This window comes from Liolophura sinensis, chromosome 4 (genome assembly GCF_032854445.1).
Source record: "Liolophura sinensis isolate JHLJ2023 chromosome 4, CUHK_Ljap_v2, whole genome shotgun sequence".
NCBI classification, from domain to species: domain Eukaryota; kingdom Metazoa; phylum Mollusca; class Polyplacophora; order Chitonida; family Chitonidae; genus Liolophura; species Liolophura sinensis.
The window spans coordinates 22,966,386-22,987,790 of record NC_088298.1 but is presented as its reverse complement, the minus strand read 5'-3'; the positions used below and the strand labels follow the sequence as shown (position 1 = coordinate 22,987,790).

General features: G+C 40.5%; 1 protein-coding gene across 1 annotated transcript; it reads left to right on the top strand.

The window, feature by feature from the left end:
• The first annotated feature begins 609 nt into the window (after positions 1-609).
• On the top strand, positions 610-18,527 carry LOC135464878 (scavenger receptor cysteine-rich type 1 protein M130-like). The gene is made up of 12 exons (XM_064742446.1): positions 610-632; positions 1,397-1,482; positions 3,457-3,528; positions 5,495-5,615; positions 6,233-6,318; positions 6,676-6,747; positions 8,030-8,173; positions 12,726-12,828; positions 13,597-13,750; positions 15,043-15,209; positions 16,778-16,963; positions 18,272-18,527. Exons 3-12 carry the CDS (start codon positions 3,478-3,480, stop codon positions 18,493-18,495), a joined length of 1,308 nt encoding a protein of 435 aa, XP_064598516.1. The 5' UTR covers positions 610-632; positions 1,397-1,482; positions 3,457-3,477; the 3' UTR covers positions 18,496-18,527.
• The last annotated feature ends 2,878 nt before the right edge of the window (positions 18,528-21,405 follow it).

Genomic DNA, 21,405 nt, shown 5'->3' with positions numbered 1-21,405 from the left:
TGTTTCCTCTATCTGTCCGGCGCATGCCGATTTCTTTCCTCAATCTGTCTGGTTGTTACTCGTCTGTTTCCTTTATCTGTCCGGCGCATGCCGATTTCTTTCCTCAATCTGTCTGGTTGTTACTCGTCTGTTTCCTCTATCCATCGGCCTCATTCCGGCCTGTTTCCTTCATATGCCCGGTTTATGCTCTTCTGTTTCCTCTATCTCTCTTGTTCGTACTGTTCTGTTTTTGCTCTTACTGCTCAGTTCATACTGGACTGTTTCCATTATCTGTTCGATTAATACTTGTCTCTTTGCTCTATCTGCCTGATTGATATCTATTTGTTTTGTTTCGTTTGTTTGTTTGGGGTTTTTTTGTTTTCGTTTTCTATCTGCCCGCTCGTTACTGTCCTACAACTATATTTCCTCTATCTGTCCGGTTGACACTAACCTGTTTCCTTAATCTATCCAGTTGACATTGAACAGTTTCCGCTCTACGTCCTACTCCCTCCATCCATAAATCTGACATAAAAGAGACAAAAGTAATCCATCAGTGAAACCCATCTATTATTCAACAGTGACTTAAATGTAATGTTGTTTTTCATATACAGCTTGCTTCTGCGTGATCAGCGTACAGGGTATTGATGAGAGTGGTAAGTAGTAATGCGCCATCAAAATCGGTTACTGTGTAGGCCTATACGTACTAACAAATAGGTATGTATGGAAGAACGCCTCAAAGAAATCTTGGCCATTCCTGTGAGATTTGAATCCACCATCACGCCAACGAGCAAAACGTTCAGGTTAAATGAAAACACTTTCATTGTATTTCATTGTTTACTATAGGACAGAGTTCAAATCCAGTTCATGCTGTCTTCGTCTCCGGGCCAACGTGGGGAGGTCTTGCAACAACCTGCGGATAATCCTGAGTTTTCCTCGGGCTCTGCGCGCTTTCCTCCCACAATAATGCTGGCCGGCAATGAAATATTCTTGAATATAGCATAAAACACCAACCTTATAAATTATAAAAAATACGGTAAGACACATGGTTACTTCTTCCTACACTACTTTCCTACTCTCTGAAAGAAAGCACGCTAATGGTCATCTATAGCATCTGTGTCATGTTTTCATGAATAGTAGCGTACAATACAGATAACTGAATATTAGATTACACCCATCTGCAAAATTATTTAAATAACTTCAGCTGCATTCTGATATTCGAAAGTCACATCTGATTTTATTCCTCTGGCAAAAGGACTTAAAGTAGCTGAATAACATTTTTTTTATAAGAAATCGAACATATATATTTTCTCTGGTTGTCCCGATCATGCTGAATTCTTTTCTCTGTAGGGATGGGTAGGTTATAGATATACTGGCAAACTTACAAACAATGCAAACCTAGCCAGTCCTATTTTTCCAGCTTTGTACGGACCACGATGTTTGAGCTGTACAGGGCTACGTGACCCCTCGACCTGCCGGAAAACCGTCCAGTGTTGGGCGTCCGAGGTAAGAAACACTCTGGCTCGCCGATCAGCTTTAAAGGGTGGCAAATCTTGGAACTGATAAAACAGCAGTGCCTTCTACCTACATGAATAAAAATGGCAACTTTTTCAAAAATAATTAAAGCTGTCACGTTTTTACAGCGATACCAGTGGCCAAGTATCAAGGCCCAACTGAATGTCAAATCGCTATGAAAACGCTATGAAATTAATGCACTAAACTAATTTTCCACGATCGGAAAAATTTTGCAAACATCTGTTTACGAATAGTTGCTATCACCCATAACGACGAATAGTTCCATTTAACTGCTAAAGTACACAGACAATGGACAATTTTATAAATTCAGCCTGTGTATGTACAAACTGTAACAGTATTTACAAAAAACATGGACATGGACAGGCAACATGGAGAAAAAGCATGAAAAAATGAAAAAAAATCAACTGGGTTTGAACCCCACACTACCAGAAATCATATACAAAGCGTCCAGTGTTGAAGACCACCCTTAGTATTAGGCCTATTCGATCACCGCACATGGTTAAGTATGAACATTTCCGGTTGCTCGACATATGGTGTACAATCACCCCACTCTAGTGTCCCATCTGGTTTCCGTAGGCTCAAGTCAGGCGAGGACAGATTGCATGTAGCTGACAGGAAATGTTAGGACATTATAAAGATATAAATTTTTCGTTTAAATAGTGAGAAGGGATAAGCGGTGTTGTGTGTTGTTTTCTTAAAAAAAAGATCCCCATTTCAAAGCCATAGCGTACGGTTTTGTAGTTACTTTTCTGTGCGGCACCCTAAAGCCCCTCTCTTCCTTACGGGCATGTAAGGTCTAGACCTGAAAAGATACTGGAAACAGCGACATTTCTTTAACGGTTGAATTTGGCCTAATAATAGTTACATTTTCTGGGGCTCGTCATGACTCAAGGTACATATGTGAATAGAAATTGTTGGTATATCTGGTCAAGGTTTTGGACTTATATTCCTGATAGCGTGGGGGTATGGGAGAATGCCGTCGGAGTTGTTAAGATTTACCCATGATGCATTGCGAACAGGGCTGGCTTTACGTGCAAGATTGAAAATTGTTCGTTGATAACTGTGGAGAGGAGGGAGAGTTGTTCATTTCTCGGTCTGAGTGACAGGCGACCGATCTAGGGGGTAGGTTACCTGCAGCACACGTATAGCAATACACAGTTACCTCCAAAGTGTATGTTAAATGTACAGGGTTACAATTCTATTTCTGAAGCAGGATGGTGTCATGTAGCGAGAAAACTATAGATCGAAGCTCCAATCCATTGGCTCGGAGCAGAAACTACATGTCTTGGGTTACAATTTGGTGCAAGGTGAAAGTTTCAAACTACTATAGTTCTCGGCTTACAGGCCATTGAAATTACGTAACTGACAAGAATTTTTGACCTTAAATCGAAAAGTTACACGGATATGCCAAATTACAGAGTGCTTGGCCACCTAATAATATTACAAATATTCATCAATAATTAATCATAGCCGATCTGGACATTCAGATAGGTAGAGCGCCCTGCTCTTTACGGTTTACAAGTACATTTTTAAGTCTTTGGCATGATCCGACCAGGGTTTGATCCCAGGCCTTCCGACTTCGAGGGGGACGCTCTAACCATTAGGTCACCAAAGCATTGATCGCCAGTTCAAAATGAAGCTCTAATTTGTCCAGCAAGGCCGGACAAATAATTTTACTCACCCCAGATATGTGAGTAAAATTATCGATAATAAGGTCATACCTTCAAACGTAACAACATCGACATGGAATTTATTAAGGAAATTTTGGATCAGAGAAATATTCAGTTCATTAAGTCTAAAGCAGGTGTAACCAAAAAAATGAGTGGTAACTTTCCAATTTTTTTGATATTTATTTATTTATTGGTTTATTTATTTGTTTATTTTTTATTGGTGTTTTCGGTTATCTACTCTACTTTCTAACCCTTTCTACTTTTCTCACGATAGCTATGCTACTCGGAGAGCTACATGCACGAGGATGGACACATGCTGTACGACTTTGGCTGTAAGATTGAGGACGTAAGTACTCTGTTATGTTTGCAAATGCTTGTGTATTATTTTATCACTTAGCTACAGTCGTGGCTGGTAGTTCAGTGTCAGGGCATAAAAGAAGTGTACTGGTCGGTTTGTATCCTGTACACATTTACGGCGACATTTAAGTCCGACAACTACATAGCTTTTCAGTGAAGCAGCATGCTAAATATATTAGCTTTAGGGCTAGTGCTGAAAACTACAGCTGAGACATTAGCTTTGGGGCTAGTGCTGAAAACTACAGCTGAGACATTAGCTTTGGGGCTAGTGCTGAAAACTACAGCTGGGACATTAGCTTTGGGGCTAGTGCTGAAAACTACAGCTGAGACATTAGCTTTGGGGCTAGTGCTGAAAACTGCAGCTGAGACATTAGCTTTGGGGCTAGTGCTGAAAACTACAGCTGAGACATTAGCTTTGGGGCTAGTGCTGAAAACTACAGCTGAGACATTAGCTTTGGGGCTAGTGCTGAAAACTACAGCTGAGACATAAACTTTGGGGCTAGTGCTGAAAACTACAGCTGAGACACTAACTTTGGGGCTAGTGCTGAAAACTACAGCTGAGACATTAGCTTTGGGGCTAGTGCTGAAAACTACAGCTGAGACATTAGCTTTGGGGCTAGTGCTGAAAACTACAGCTGAGACATAAACTTTTGCAACAGGATATCTGAAAAGAACTTGTTAGTGTGGATAATTGATAGAGGTTTCTTATCAATGTTCTGTGTCCATTATTTATTTATTTATTTGACTCGGGATTTACGACCTACATATTTTCAAGAATATTTCACATTTATGAAAAATCAAAACGTTGAAAAACAATGGAGGATATTGCATGCTTTGCAAATTTCTGAACACATGATCAGTAAGAAAAATATCTATTACAAAACAGACGCCTATTACTACTTGCGACAGACGTCGTTTTCCATTGCTAAGTGGTCCAGAAGTCCATTACCTAGAAGTATGCAACTTCCCGGTAGCTTTTCTCCAAACTACTAAACACTTTTCTTTAAACTCTAACACATTATGTGACGTATCTGCGCAGATATGTATTGTTCTCTCTGTTGCGCAGCTAACGTTTTAGAACGGCTGATGCATGATGGAATGCAAACGCGGTTGTGTTGAAATAGACTTTAAAAAATTACGATAACGGTGAGTTTTGTAAAAGGACGACCATGTTTTTGATAGTAATTGTTTTAGAGTTGCTTGGAAATGAAGAAATAATCATTGGGTTTAAAACTGCAACCCGACTATCATTATGGAAATCGTAGTTTTTATATACAGAGTTTCCGTTTCAAGCTGTGGCCAATTCTTGTAGTGGCCGATTACTTTAGATTTCCCATCAGTTCACACCTGGCATATTGCACCAGGTAGCGCGAGCTTCTACAGATGACGTAACATGTGTACCGTGCCGTGGGGACCAGCTGTAGGGAAGTTGCATACTGTCAGGTAATGGACTTCTTGTGGTACTCAGACGGTTTCGGGGAATAAACATGTTAGTATATGTGTTAACATTTCGTCAATGTAAACAGATCTGACGTTTAAATCTGAGGTATTGTTACGTATTGCTGCGTATATTGGGAACGGTGGGAAAAGTGGAACCCAACCAAAATGTTACTAAATATAAATGTGCAAACCACTGATTGATTGATTGATTGATTGATTGATTGATTGATTGATTGATTGATTGATTGATTGATTGATTGATTGATTGATTGATTTATTGATTGATTGATTGATTTTGTTGTTGTTTGTACGATGACTATTATTCCCATGAGTGGAGCCAACCCGACTGCCAGGGTTAAACCACCGACCTGTGGCTAGTTACTGACAGACTTTCCCACGGACATTCGAGTGTCGTCGATCGCTTATTATCACCTTACATTGAGACTGGAAAAATCCACAAATCCCTGTCTCTCTTCACAAATGAAAATTCTGTACTCGTTTTCTTTTTCTTCAAGGAATGCACCTTACTTCAGCAATCGCGTCATCCCCAGAAACGATTAGACATAACGGTGGATTTGTGTGAGGAATGTTGTCATGGCGACCTTTGCAACATGGACACCTGTGTAAACAGTACAGGTAAACAACTGTCTGATGTTTGATATCATAAATATGAAAATAAGTTTTTTTGACCGTTTTACTGGGCACTCCGAATGTCTATTAGCGTAGCCTCGTATCAAAGATCGATCCCCGCACCTTCGCGTATTCGATTTCCAGTAACTAGGTGGCACTGGTCTTTAAAAGAATATACTGGAGATATTTGGCAAAGAATCCAGTCTCGCTGATCAAATCATGTTTCCTGTATTTACCAAGGATGACTTAAATTCTAGCTTTTCAACAAATATAAGCTTGTACCTTTCGTATTTAGACTGTTAAAATGATTCTCAAGTTTAAAAAGCCAAAATGTTACCCCCTTTACAAGTCTGAGAGGTTATATTTAACGATTTTGAACATTAACACGTGCAGGAAAATGGCTGATATTTTTTGAAAGGTAATTTTGTGGGTCTTTCAAAAAGACAGCAAATATTCGAAACATTAACGACTTTTTTCCAACGATTTCCGGTATAGCCTTCTTAACATAGAAAATGTGATCTGCAACAGTAGCGTCATATGTTAGATGAAGAGGCAAACAGGCCAGGTGATGGGGCTTGATATTTGACAAGTTCTGCTTATAATTAGTATAATTGAAAATACAGACACAGAAGGCTTGGCATGTTATTCCTGCGCAGTGGAGGGGAATCCCCATGACTGTCACACTATCACCAGATGTAGATCAAACCAGGTAAGTTATAGTAACTTTTTCATATGCTATTTCAAGAGAAACAGTGGTTTTTTTTTGCCAACGGTAACATTTGCTGCACTTTGGGCTTCAGTCTGTTTTTCTGTAGGCATGTAGCTCTCTTTAGACTAAGTTTACAGTCATTTGCGTAGCTACGAAAGAAAACTGCTGGAAAAGTACAACGCTGTATAATTGTTGCTATTTTGTATAAATGATGGACACGAAACAAGTACAATAGAACCCTAACTTAGGTTGATTGACAAGGGGCAGTACTTCACCGGATACGTGAGACCATTTTATCTCATTTTCGTCATTCCTCTCCATGGTTTGCTCAAAACGCTGGAGTCTTTTGTGTTGTAGATGTGTTATGCTGAGAAGTTTATTACCGATAGCCCACATCCCCTTCACACTCTGGGATGTCTATCAACAGAGGTGAGTAGTATATTTAATATATATATGCTAGCTAACGTACTTTCTCATCTTAAATCTCCAGAAATCGGAGTAGACAACGGAGACTAGTGTACAAATTACCTGCATGTATTATATATGTATGTTTGTTTTTGGTTTGACCTCGAACTGTACAATTTTTGCAGTTGTATGACTTACCTATACAACAGATTTTTGTCTTCCTACAATTAAACCTGTTTACTGAAGGGCAACAAGTATATAGGTATACCGCCGACTGCTTCGGTGGCCTGTAGCTTAGAGCGTCCACCTCGTAGTCAGAAGACCCGGGATCAATCCCGCCATACTTAAGATTCGAAAACTTGTTGCTACGTGGTTTGGCGCACAGCACTGAAGGTGACAGCAAGGGAACAGAACTGGTTTGCCCGGTGTCAGTATAATGTGAGTAGGGGAGGTGTCATGTCTGGTGTCTTCGGGATGGTACTTTAATGACGACAGCGCTTTGGCGGCATGGACTCGCCCCGTTGTTCAAGGGCACAGCATATGTTCACGCAAATAATGACTTTTCGTCGTCATATCACTGAAAAATAGTACGATGTAAAACCCGAAGCAAACATACGTACATACTGAAGTGACTTTGGGGTATCTTCTTGAGTGAAGCTTTGTAGTTTACATAATCACATTAGCTGTGATTATCCAGGCTTAACGTTAATCAGGCATTAAATAGTTGGCGGAATACTTTGGATTCACTCTTCTTAATAGCTCTATTATTGTTAAATAAAGTTAATGGGAATTAAAGCATTGAGACGATTCCAATGATATTTCTACTGACATCCATTGAAGATTACTTCATTCTTTGATTTCTTTCCCTTAATATTTGCGGTGTATTTATCGTAGATGGCTTGGTCAATCGTGTCATAATTCAGTGCTAAGGATTGCAAATCGCTAAGTAATAATCGAGAATGTATTATTATATGACCAAGTACATGCATATATGCATTTTTATGGAGTCCATTAGTGTCACGTAAGGAAAAAATTGGGAATGAAAAAAAGTCGAAATTTCGATTTTTTTCTCGAAATTTCCTCTTTATTTAGGCGAAATTACCCCAGTTTTTTTCTTCACCGTGAGACTGATGGGCTTCGTACATTTCTATATCAATCTGTGTATTATAGTTTAGCTGAATACTCAGTTGAGGAGATCTGTATAATTGTTTGGCTTTGAGAAATCCTGTCTGAATTAACGAATAATTAAATAAATTTAAAGACTGAATTTAACTTTAAAGAACTTGTGCACGTGTTTTGCTTGTAGATCTGTCACGTGATCAATTCCGGTGCTCAGTCGCTCTTGGGGAAACGATCTGATAGCGTCATGAGGTCTAAACGTGTTACACATTTGTGTCAGTCATGTTGCAATACTGCGGGATGTAATGTGGAGCTATGTGACAGCGATGAGGTAAATATGGCGACGGTGGAAGGTATTTACGGACATTATTGATCTTCCTTTTCTTGGTGATTGACCTAGGTTTCTATAAAAGTAACCAGGTAAACACGAACTCTGTAGAAACCTCGGCGCAAACAATGACCCGTTTGGTGGATGAGTAACGTGTCAAAGTGGTGATGTAAACGTGGTGACGGTGGAAGTTTTTATACAAAAGCTCTTCCGTTTAGCTCTGTAAATGTGGCGAAGTTGTAAACCTTTACGAAGGCATTTTTTATTGAAACATTGTTCCGTTGTGTGGGCTGGTGACTGGTATAGCTCTTTGGATGTAGTGATGTAAACACTGCGAGTGTGTAAGCTTTTATTGAAACATTGTTCCGTTTTTGTTGGCTGGTAACTGGTATAGCTCTCTGAATGTAGTGATGTAAACACTGCGAGTGTGGAGGTTTTGACTGAGACATTGTTCCGTTTTTGTTGGCTGGTAACTGGTATAGCGCTATGAACGCAGTGATGTAAACACAGCGAGTGTGGAGGCTTTGCCTGAGACATTGTTCCGTGTTTGTTGGCTGGTAACTGGTATAGCTCTATGAACGCAGTGATGTAAACACGGCGAGTGTGGAGGTTTTGACTGAGACATTGTTCCGTGTTTGTTGGCTGGTAGCTGGTATAGCTCTATGAACGCAGTGATGTAAACACTGCGAGTGTGGAGGTTTTGACTGAGGCATTGTTCCGTTTTTGTTGGCTGGTAACTGGTATAGCTCTATGAACGCAGTGATGTAAACACGGCGAGTGTGGAGGTTTTGACTGAGACATTGTTCCGTGTTTGTTGGCTGGTAGCTGGTATAGCTCTATGAACGCAGTGATGTAAACACGGCGAGTGTGGAGGTTTTGACTGAGGCATTGTTCCGTGTTTGTTGGCTGGTAACTGGTATAGCTCTATGAATGCAGTGATGTAAACACGGCCAGTGTGGCGGTTTTGACTGAGGCATTGTTCCGTGTTTGTTGGCTGGTAACTGGTATAGCTCTATGAACGCAGTGATGTAAACACGGAGAGTGTGGAGGTTTTGACTGAGACATTGTTCCGTGTTTGTGGGCTGGTGACTGGTATATCTCTATGAACGCAGTGATGTAAACACGGCGAGTGTGGAGGTTTTGACTGAAGCATTGTTCCGTGTTTGTTGGCTGGTAACTGGTATAGCTCTATGAATGCAGTGATGTAAACACGGCGAGTGTGGAGGTTTTGACTGAGGCATTGTTCCGTGTTTGTTGGCTAGTAACTGGTATAGCTCTATGAATGCAGTGATGTAAACACAGCGAGTGTGGAGGTTTTGACTGAGACATTGTTCCGTGTTTGTTGGCTGGTGACTGGTATAGCGCTATGAACGCAGTGATGTAAACACTGCGAGTGTGGAGGTTTTGACTGAGGCATAGTTCCGTGTTTGTTGCTGGTAACTGGTATAGCTCTATGAACGCAATGATGTAAACACGGCGAGTGTGGAGGTTTTGACTGAGGCATTGTTCCGTGTTTGTGGGCTGGCAACTGGTATAGCTGTATGGACGCAGTGATGTAAACACGGCGAGTGTGGAGGTTTTGACTGAGACATTGTTCCGTGTTTGTTGGCTGGTAACTGGTATAGCTCTATGAACGCAGTGATGTAAACACGGCGAGTGTGGAGGTTTTGACTGAGGCATTGTTCCGTGTTTGTTGGCTGGTAACTGGTATAGCTCTATGAACGCAGTGATGTAAACACGGCGAGTGTGAAGGTTTTGACTGAGACATTGTTCCGTTTTTGTTGGCTGGTCACTGGTATAGCTCTATGAACGCAGTGATGTAAACACGGCGAGTGTGGAGGTTTTGACCGAGACATTGTTCCGTGTTTGTTGGCTGGTAACTGGTATAGCGCTATGAATGCAGTGATGTAAACACGGCGAGTGTGGAGGTTTTGACTGAGGCATTGTTCCGTGTTTGTTGGCTGGTAACTGGTATAACTCTATGAACGCAGTGATGTAAACACGGCGAGTGTGGAGGTTTTGACTGAGGCATTGTTCCGTGTTTGTTGGCTGGTAACTGGTATAGCTCTATGAACGCAGTGATGTAAACACGGCGAGTGTGGAGGTTTTGACTGAGGCATTGTTCCGTGTTTGTTGGCTGGTAACTGGTATAGCTCTATGAACGCAGTGATGTAAACACGGCGAGTGTGGAAGTTTTGATTGAAACATTGTTCCGTCTCCAAGATGAACATTTTGGCGATGAAGTCGTTCCCTTTCGATGAGGAATTAACCTGTATCCATGTGAAAGTGGTGAGGTAAATATGACGAACATGGGATTTTTTTTGTTCGAATCCCTTTTTGCGCATATGTAATGTATCGAAAGAGACATCTGTATACCAGTCGTCATCTAAAATGGACGTTTCAGTGCAATAATCGCAAGACCAATCCTAAAAATGTCGTTCAACACAAACCACGAAAGAATAAAGAAAATATATTAAGTACGAAAACAGAACAAAATCATACAAAGAGGAAAAGTTTCAGTGATGTTGGAAAGACGTAAGGAATCTTCTTATCTATGTTGCGTTTCTATTGCAATTTTTCATATATCAGACGCGGCGATGTATTGCGGCACGATGAATACACAGATCCCAGCCCTGGGTTAAGCGGAATCAGACACAGTTATGTAGGATAGGGCCAGAGATTCTGGGTTGTCTGTACACACGTACTGACCACTTACAACAGAATTATACTCAGCGTAAAACTTAAGAAGCTGACATTGAAATCGGTTGAAGGAATAGACTTGACATTTTAGATTTTGCAGTAATATTAGTAACTTTTGATGTTGATTGAAATAGGCAACTAAAACACAGGGTTTCACATATGATGCAGTTTCCTTCGGTATACTGCTGTCCAGGTAGGTAGGTCCAGGTAACGTGCCATCGGCAGAGTCTGTGGGTGCTTTAAATCCATCAAAGGTGGATATATGTCTTTCACAACCTTTGCAATATATGTGGTAAAGTTGTGTAGTAAATGTGGCCATTTGAGTGACATAATGATACCGGTTTTGGTGCTTGTGGTTGACATGTTTACATAGTGAAAATGTGACATTTATTACGTAAACGTGTCACATGTCACCTGTTTACTATAGTATACATTTTTACATGTTTTGAACAAATTACATTATTTTGAGTACAAAATATAATACGTACACTATAATGACGTCTCTTAGTTACTAAACATATGTTTTTCTTAAATAAAAACTTATTTTTAGTGTGTAAATGTTGCGAATGTGAAGACTTTGGAATAACTGTTCAATATTTTGGGAATGCGAATAGACCTTTCTGAACTGTCAAATCATGATCAGGCAAATGACCAATCATAGGGATTATTGTTGCAAATAGGCCAACCAGATGCCCAACACATTAATTACAAATGTTTAATCATGACCTCACACTTGCTTTCATCAGGAAATGGAATGAAAACCAACGTTGTCAGATCTTAGGTGTTGGATTCATCCGTTGGTCATGTTAAAATTATTGTTATGTGTAAACTGTGTGGGTTGTACCACAATTAGGTACAGCAGTGCCAACGTTAACGTTAAGCTGACATACTCAGATGTGCACAGTGTACTATACTATTATTTCTTTATCTGAGAAAATTTATTTGAATCGTACGATTATGGGATCAGGTTTATGGCTGGAAGAAGCACCATGGTCAACCCGTCGGATTTTAGTAAGTTACTATTGGTTATATGCATACCATACTCAGTTAAGACACGTGGTCCGTAAGAAGCGTTACCGTGCGCAAACGGCCATACAAGCATGTTTAGGCTAATATTGTCACCAAGGCCAAGCAAGCGTTTTTAGGCCAATCATTGTCACCAAGGCCACACAGGCGGTTTTAGGCCAATCATTGTCACCAAGGCCACACAGGCGGTTTTAGGCCAATTATTGTCACCAAGGCCACACAGGCGGTTTTAGGCCAATTATTGTCACCAAGGCCACACAGGCGGTTTTAGGCCAATCATTGTCACCAAGGCCACACAGGCGGTTTTAGGCCAATCATTGTCACAAAGGCCACACAGGCGGTTTTAGGCCAATTATTGTCACCAAGGCCACACAGGCGGTTTTAGGCCAATTATTGTCACCAAGGCCACACAGGCGGTTTTAGGCCAATTATTGTCACCAAGGCCACACAGGCGGTTTTAGGCCAATCATTGTCACCAAGGCCACACAGGCGGTTTTAGGCCAATTATTGTCACCAAGGCCACACAGGCGGTTTTAGGCCAATCATTGTCACCAAGGCCACACAGGCGGTTTTAGGCCAATTATTGTCACCAAGGCCACACAGGCGGTTTTAGGCCAATTATTGTCACCAAATCCACAGGAGCGTCTTTAGGCCAATTTGGGTCATTAAGGCCACATGAGCCACAGCGAGTGTCTTCAGGCAAGTTATTGTCACCAAAGCTACACAAGTAAAGGCCACGTTTGAAAGATGAGCACCTTAGCCACTACACCAATTGATTTGTTGAAAAGACATAGGCTGTGTTACCAAACGACAAAAGAAAATATTTCAGGTGTCAACGATCTCAAGGCCGTCGGAGAGAACTACTAACCCAATTTCGTACACAACATCCATGTATGTGTCAACCACAACGCATCCGCCAACAACGACTTCAAGTGAGTACAAGCACCTTTTCGCCTTACCGACATTGCGTCTGGTATTGAACGGTTAACACTTCGGGCATCAACATCTTTTACGTGACACTGATTGGCTTTAATCGGTACGAAATGAATACAACCACTGCTCTGTATCAAGCCTCTCAGAGTTGAGAGACGTAACGTATATATTGTTGTATTCCGAACTTTCTGTCTGTTGTGTTTACACTTTGGGAAAAACATAGTACGGGTAGAAAAAACATTAAAAATTACATGAAGTTTAAGTGAAAGAGTTTGAAAAGTTAGTGATAAATATGGACTATACAAAAATATATATTTTTTCGACTTTTCAAGGGAACAGAGAACATAGAAATGATGCCAAAATCAGATGAAAAAGCGTCAAAACTTATTTGAAAATATAGTCTTTAACCTTTGTTTTGATTTTTTTTCTGGAGAACAGGGTATTTGAACCTATTTTTGTATGGTGGGTATTAGGGACCACCTTGTGGTACTTATCGTCGTTACATAGTGATGTTTTTATCTAATAATGAATCCAGTAAATTTCTTTGAATGACAAACAAATTAGACAAACACGATATATACCAAGAGTTAAAATAGGAATTGGCTATTTGATTCTGATGCGCATTATTTTGCAATATATGTAGTTTATTCGGAACGATTTTCCAATAAAATTTCCATTAAACATTTAATGAAATTTGGATGTTCAATCAGTGGTAGACGGTTTTCCATGCATGCAAAAGTTAGTTTAAGTTCCCATTAATTTGTCAGTTGATGATGTCTTTCAAATCCGGCTGGTGGGTGGGGGCTCACCACGTGAGGGACGGGTGGAACTGTATCTTCCTAGCCAATGGGGCACAGTTTGTGACGACAGATTTGATGACAATGCCGCTGCGGTGATCTGCCATACCTTGGGATATCCCAGGTAATTTTTTATTGTCGAAAACAACTCTAAACGTTCCACTCCTTGCTGTTTGTATCGTTTGTTTTGTCTGCTATGTACATATACACGTTTTACAATGTACACTTTCATGCCCTTTGGTATATATATTTATTTTATAAGTTGGCATGGGTCTCCCTGGCCGAGTGCTGAAACATGCTTCCTTAAAAGAATGACTCAGGCGCCTCTCTCCAGTACGGTAGCTGTGAGCTGAAGTTCAGCTCATGTTGATTTCCACTCCGCACTACGTGGGAAGGCCGGTCAGCAACCTACGGATGGTTGTGGGTTTCCCCTAGGCTTTGTCCGGTTTCCTCCTACCCTAATGCTGGCAACCGTCATATAAGTGAAATATTCTTGAGCACGGCGTATAACATCATTCTGATAAATAAATAAATAAATAAATATAAATTGATAAGAGATCGGCCTTTATGGTCGACCATTTGTCAACTAACACATGGTCGTTGCTGCTCTGGTTTTACCCTCCATGATGTATTTTATATTCTGTTTGCTTAACGGTTGAGTAAACTGTATTATTGCACCTAATAGAGTCATTCTTGTATTCCATATACTCGAATCACCCTGTCTGACGGTTTGTCTATCTGTCTGCCTCTCTGTAGATATGATATTGACTACGCATCTCCTTCTAAACTACTGCGTCGATTAAGTTGAAACCTGCCATACATCTTGACAATCATTTGAAATTGTGAATGCTTAATTTTAATTACAGTCGGGTTTTTCTACAATTGCTCCCATTTAGCATTTTGCGTAATATTGCTGGTCCATGCATTCAGATTTTGTCCATGCAACTTTTCTTCATGTACTGAACGTGTGCGTACTTAAGTTTATTGCAGTCAGATAATGGTTTTCAAACTACTCCTGTTCACATATTTAGTGGAATAATGAACTTTCATGTACAGTGATTTTGTCTTCCTGCAACTACTGCTAATTTATCGCGCCAATTTCACTGAAACTTTGTGTATATCTTTTATATTATCTAAATATATACATATTTAATAATAATTAACAGCCTCATTATTATTCTTGATTTCTTCTTCTTTCTTTTATTCTTGAAAATGTTGGGGGGATGGAAAGGGGATATTTCGGACGGGTTCTAGTTTCTTTTATCTATTTGTTTTTATTGTTGTACAACGCCATACTGAAGACTTTTATATGTTTTGTTTTCCGCAAATGTCTAACCACCTCGGCGACGGAGGCCCCCGTTGGTTTTTAACCTATTTTTTCATATATATTCGCTTCTTTCTTTTTATTTTCTCAAGAACTGGGGCTAAGGCATGGGGTAAAGCTCATTTTGGTCAGGGTAAGGGGCCTATTTGGTTGGACGAGGTTTATTGTGAGGGACATGAAAACAGCCTTCTGGACTGTTCACATCGACCTTTGGGAGATTCCAACTGCGACCATTCGGAAGATGCCGGAGTGACTTGCTGTACGTATTCTGAGGATGTCAGATTGATCATTTAGCAGTATTTAAATAAATACCCGTCGTTGTTAAATGAAGTTAAAATTGTCCATAGAGATACCTTTTCTTTAATGTTTCTATATTTTATCATTAGTTTTAATGTTGTTAAAATATAAGAAAAGTGAGTGAAGGTATTTTTCAATATATATATGGATAAATAAATAAAAGAATATAAAAAAACAGAACAGAAAAGCAAATAGACAAGTAAATAAAACGCTCCGTAATAGTGGAGTACAAGTAAGAATTAAAGACACACTCCAGCAAACAACAAATTCATATCAATGGAGTAGGACTTCCACCACAATTTACACTCCTTTCACACCGGTGAGCTGTTCACCACAAACATCACTGACTTGGATATATTTCCTCAAAGCAATCAGGGGACTTCCGTGGCTTACCTGGTTAACACGCTAACGCAGCGTAATGACCCAGAAGTCTTTCACCAATACGGAACTCGCTGTGAGTTCAAGTCCAGCTTAGGCTGGCTTCCTCTCCAGTCGTGAGTGGGAAGGTCTGGCGCAACCGTCTGGGAAGGTCTGGCAGCGTGGTCGTGGGTTTTCAACAGTCTTTGCCCGGTTTTGTCCCACCATAATGCTGGCCGTCGTCGTATAAGGGAATTATTCTTGGGTACGACGTAAAACACCAGTCAAATAAATAAATGCATGGATGTATGCATGTTAGGGGGTTTACGTCGTCATATGACTAGTGCAACCGGCCCCGACAGCACAGTTGGTAGACAGTCCGAATCTGGAGAGGTAGATCCAGGATCAATCCTGTTTTGAGTCAAAGCCAAACCTTAAAAAAGACAGTTGTAACTTCCTCCCTTACCGTTCAGCATGAAGGGAATAGTGCAACGGCTGGTTTACCCGTATCAGTATAATGGCTCGGATGGATGGCCTACTTGCCTTCGGTAAGCCGTCTCAGTGAAGCAGCGTTAAATAAAAGAGCGGTGGAAATCCGCCCTGCAACAACGAGGCACATTACATGCATTATAAAGATTCCTTTGTCGTCATATGACTGAAAAATTGTTAAGTACGACGTTAAACCCCAAGTGCTCACTCACTCACTCATATGACGTGTAGGATTTATTAAGTGTATATACAGTGTATGTACAGTGTATGTACAGTGTATGTACATATACTGTGTCTTCTTGTGGCAGGGCGAGTCCGTTTTGCCAAAATACTGACACAACTGAAGTATCATGCTCAAGACACCAGACATGACACCTCACCCAATCACATTATACCAGCTAACCAGTCCTGCTTCCTTGCTCTATAGCCCCTCAGTTCTGAGCGACAAGTCTTTGATATAACCCAACGCAGCAGTATTTTGAGTAAATCTAGATTAGTGGCGTCTCACATAAAATACAATATGAATCTGTTCTAACCTCACAGTGGTGAGCGCCAAACGAGGCAGCAACAAGTGTCATTTTAAAATTCTGTTATATGACCCAACCTGGTTTTGATCCCAGGTCTCCCGAATTTTACAAGCATTTCGTATATCATATGTACACTTCAATCAATTTCTCTTCGCAGATGTTCCATCATGCATGCCTGGTTCCGTGCAGTTTGGAAACTCCTGTTACATTTTTAACCCCGTGGACAAAGTCAGGTCCTTCAGTGAAGCGCAGGGAGAATGTGAGAAACTCGGGGCCACAATGGTGACCGTGGACAATATAGACGTCAGAAATTTCCTGGTCGATCAGCTACAAAATCTGACAGGTGAACGGACAGTTTGTTACGGGGTAAGGTAAAGCGGGGGAGGGGGGAGGGGGAGGGGGGAGGGGGGCGGGGGCGTTGGCTAAGATAGTAAAAGCTGCCACCAACGTTCGTCGTAACCTTCTAGGCGTTTTTTCCAGGTACCATCACAGCTTACATATCCAAAGTGTGATATACAACATACTCTGAAAAATAATCTGTTAATTTTAACGGAATACCTGTTGTTTGATTGGCAGTGATTCAGTTATTGCTGCAGATTAGTCTGCCAAATATGGACCAACGGAATTGAGGAGTGGCGTTGATAACATCATAACACATGGTTATATACATACATTTATAATTTATATGTGTGTATGAGTGTGGGGGTGGGGACTCTATGGCTTAAGTGGTTAGAGTAGGCCTACTAGTGAAGATCAGTGACCAAGTGCAGCCTCTCACCCAACTTGACTTGAACTCGTAGCGCGACCGGAAGCTCATGCTGGCTTTCTCTCCAGTGATACGTGGGTCTGTCAGCTACCTGCGGCTGATCGTGGGTTTCCCGCACGGACAGCATACTTTTCTATCACCATAACGCTGGCCGCTGACGTAGAAGTGAAATATTCTTGAGTACTGCATTAAACATCAAATAAATAATAACAAAAAAACAAATTTAGGTAAAAGGCATTTATTTGCCTTTTCTTTGCAATAATATAAACGTTCAAGACATCGATGTGTAGGACTTTGGGTGCACGTGTCACTGCGAAATTGCGAAAGGCAATTAAAGTAGCGAGTATTGGTGAGTTTAGAGATAACTAAATATTGACGAAACGTTACAAAAAAAATTAGAATTCCTCAGTCCAGCCTTAAATGCCAATAAAAAGAATTTAATGTAGTACAGCTTATAACTTCTGTTGGTTGACAATAATTTAAATGGTAACATTTTGCATTATACATCTTCGTCGACAGTATTCGGTTTTAAGGCTTTGTTTGTTGTTGTTGTTGAGGATGCTGCTCTATACTTCTTGTTGTTAGTAAGAAGCATTTATTAAAGAGAAACAAAAAAAACAACAACAGAAGCTCCTCACCTTACGTTGGTCTTCTTATCTTCCTCTGTCACCAGGGGCCTTCGTGACTGAGATGGTTAGCACGCCGCTGCGGCGCAATGACTCAGGAGCCTCCCACTCATGTGGTCAATGTGAGTTCAGGTCCAGCTTTCGCTGGCTTCCTCTCCGGCCCATGTGGGAAGTTCTGCCGTCGTATAAGGGAAATATTCTTCAGTGCGGCGTAAGACACCAATCAAACAAATAAATAAATAAATGCTTCCGTTATCAGATCCTACTGGGGAATGGTTGACTGGCGGGAAGCGCCATGGCAATGAGTGGGTGTGGGAGAAAACCGGACAAACCGTCAACATCACCGTTATCGACTGGGGCCGTGGGGAACCGAACAATTCTGGTAATTGTCTTAGCCTCTGGAAGAATCATGACTACAGATTTGCCGACGTCTGGTGTAGCGGATCCCCAAGGAACTTTATCTGTGAAAAATCGCCCAGTTAAATCCTGTTTTCAATAAAGAAATGCTGGCAACCTGAGACAAAAATCGACAGTGAAATAATAACACATTGTTTAGTTTCCTGTTGAAATATTCAGAATCCTATATTATTTACCTAGTCATTAACTTGAATGTTGTCTAAGTCTATATACGCAAGAATGTTTCACTTTTAAATGATGGCGGTCGGTTTATGCGTGGTGAAAATTGACGTTCTTGGGGTAAACCACGATTCTTTGGCCAGTTACTGACAAACTTTACAATGCGTGGCGTATATATATCGATATACAGACTTAGTGAAAGGCAAATGGTCTTCTACGAACGTAAAACTTGGCAAATCGCCATATGGGTGTCATCGACAGTTTTTCACCAAAAACAGTGCCAGAATGGCTTCCGATTTTAAGGAAAATAACTCGTTTGATGTATATGTAGTGAAAGGGGAGAAATATCTTTTTGTAAAAAAAAAAAAACAAAAAAAATAATAAACATCGAAAAGACAACATGCATAATCTAGCTCCCAGTTCTGTACATTTTATCAAATACAAAGAGGTACTACATGTAACAGCAAGAGCACGGAAAGCAGCTAGAACAGCGACGACACTGGAAAAGTCAGCAAATCATACATCCACCTCTTGTCAAGCTCTGTTATTTAGGGTTTTGTTCTAACTGTTCCTGTAGATGCTTAAAAAGTAGCAATATAACTGCCGCTATCACACTGTCGTCCCTGCTCTGGTTTTACTCGCTATGCTGTACGTCTATCACATTGTCGTAGGGGCTCTGGTTTTACTCTCCATGCTGCACTGTTTCATGCTGATTTAATTTTTTGATTGGTACTTTTCGCCGCACTCAAGAATATTTCACATATACGCACCAAGAGACTCCGAGGCCTGGTCCTTTTGCATTGTTATCATATGTAATCGTTAGTTAAATGTGATGACAACAGAGTATTTAAATAATCTGACTTGGGTACATTGCCTAGAATACCTGCGCCTTCTGTGTATCAATGCGAACAGAAGATTGCTTCCGCTAGTCATTTCATCAGCTTTATATACTACTTATATTTATTTATTTTCTTGATTGGTATTTCACCCTGTACTCAAGAATATTTCACTTATACAACGGCGTCAAAGGATAATACTTATTCAATAGACCCTTCTGCGGCCTAAGCGTTAGAGCTTCCGACTCCAAGTCGCGAGATCCGGGATCAAACCCGGCTTTTAAAAATGGTACTTGTTGCTGTCCCACTTGGCGCTCATCATTGAGAGCTTAGAGCCGGGTGGGTTGTTATGTCTGGTGTCTTAGGCATGATAATTTAGTGGCGGCAGCACTTTGGCGGCATGTGCTCGCCCTGTCACAAGAAGACACAGTATATGGACACACACTTAATGATTCATTGTCGTCATGTGACTGAAAAATTGTACCATGTGAAACCCGAAGTATACACACACGCACGTGCACACACACACACACACACACACACACACACACACACACACACACACACACACACACACACACACGTAAATACATCGACTTAGAGCGTCCATTCATGATCTACCGCGAATATTCTAACAATGACACGTGCATAGTGGGTGCAAAGTATTTTATATACATATCTGCTCAGCCTTATTCCCGCTGTGGGTCCTAATGTCGATTCTTGAAAAGCTATCACTCACCCAGACAATGAGATCGCACAATTATTCTACACAATTCGGATTTTGTCTTTCATTTATTACCATAACGCTTAGAACATTTGGAGGTGCGGGAAGAGGCTTGTCCATCTCCAGGTCACTCGACGGGTGAGTTCGTTTCCGTCCACGCACAATGAAGATGACAAGTTACCGTCTCCTTTCTCTGTGAATCTAGGTGGCAAGAAATGAATGACGTCTTCGATTTCCTATGTCTAAATAGAAAACTAAATAAATAACTAAATAAAAGAATAAATAAAAACAGAACAGAAAAGCAAATAGACAAGTAAATAAAACGATCTGTAATAGTGGCGTACAACTAAGAATTAAAGGCCTACTCCAGCAAACAACAAAATCATATCAATGGATTGGAATGACTTCCATCACAATTGACACTCTTTTGACATTGGTGAGCTGTTCACCATACACATCACTGACTTGGATATAATACTGTTGATTAATCAAATAACGTCCTCCTTGACGGAGTGGTTAGCGTATTCTTAAATATTTTTGAGTATGGGGTAAAAATCGAGTCAAATAAATCAAACTGAGTAAGACGAGATGCGGGTTTGAATGTGAAACTTTATTGTGATTCCCCTGCTTTTATTTTTTTCATTAGCGGTAGACAACGCTCGTGCGGCCGTTTGCGCTACAACTTTGTGTTTTATTATTTTGTAAAATTGTTGAACAAATTTGAAGTACACATTTCTGTGTTGAATCAGTTACTGTGTTAGATTTCAAGACAAGTGTTTTATGTGTGCACGCCGCACATGCGTAGGCATTTTAGTAGCTTGCCAGAGGCTGGTGTTTTATCCCTGGGTTTCATTTGCCAGTAATAACCGTTAAGACAAGCGTGCCAACCTCCCGGCCATTATCTAATTTCTAATACTGTTGCAAAAGTGTTGTTCTCAATAACGTGTGATTGTATGTAAATACAGATAATGTACCTTTGTCACGTATAAAACAGTAGCATTTCCTCAAAGCAATCAGGGGGACCTTCGTGGCGCCGTTGGTTAGCACACTAGCGCTATCAAATATGATAAAATGCAACAAACATAAAAGAACTTTAAGCCATATTCGGTTTATTCACATATGTTAAAGCGGTATGTAACAATTTCGGGTTTGCAAAGAAAGTAGCCATGAAGAAAATTCATTTGATTATATTTTTATATAACTATATTAGGCGGAAGAACTTGTCTGTATATATTTCCTTGACCACACCTTCAAACA

Coding starts and splice junctions, on each gene's coding strand:
- LOC135464878 (XM_064742446.1), top strand. CDS start 3,478: ATGCACGAGGATGGACACATGCTGTACGACTTTGGCTGTAAGATTGAG. Junction 8,174..12,725: donor AGCTATGTGACAGCGATGAG/GTAAATATGGCG, acceptor AAAATATTTCAG/GTGTCAACGATCTCAAGGCC. Junction 12,829..13,596: donor TCCGCCAACAACGACTTCAA/GTGAGTACAAGC, acceptor TTAATTTGTCAG/TTGATGATGTCTTTCAAATC.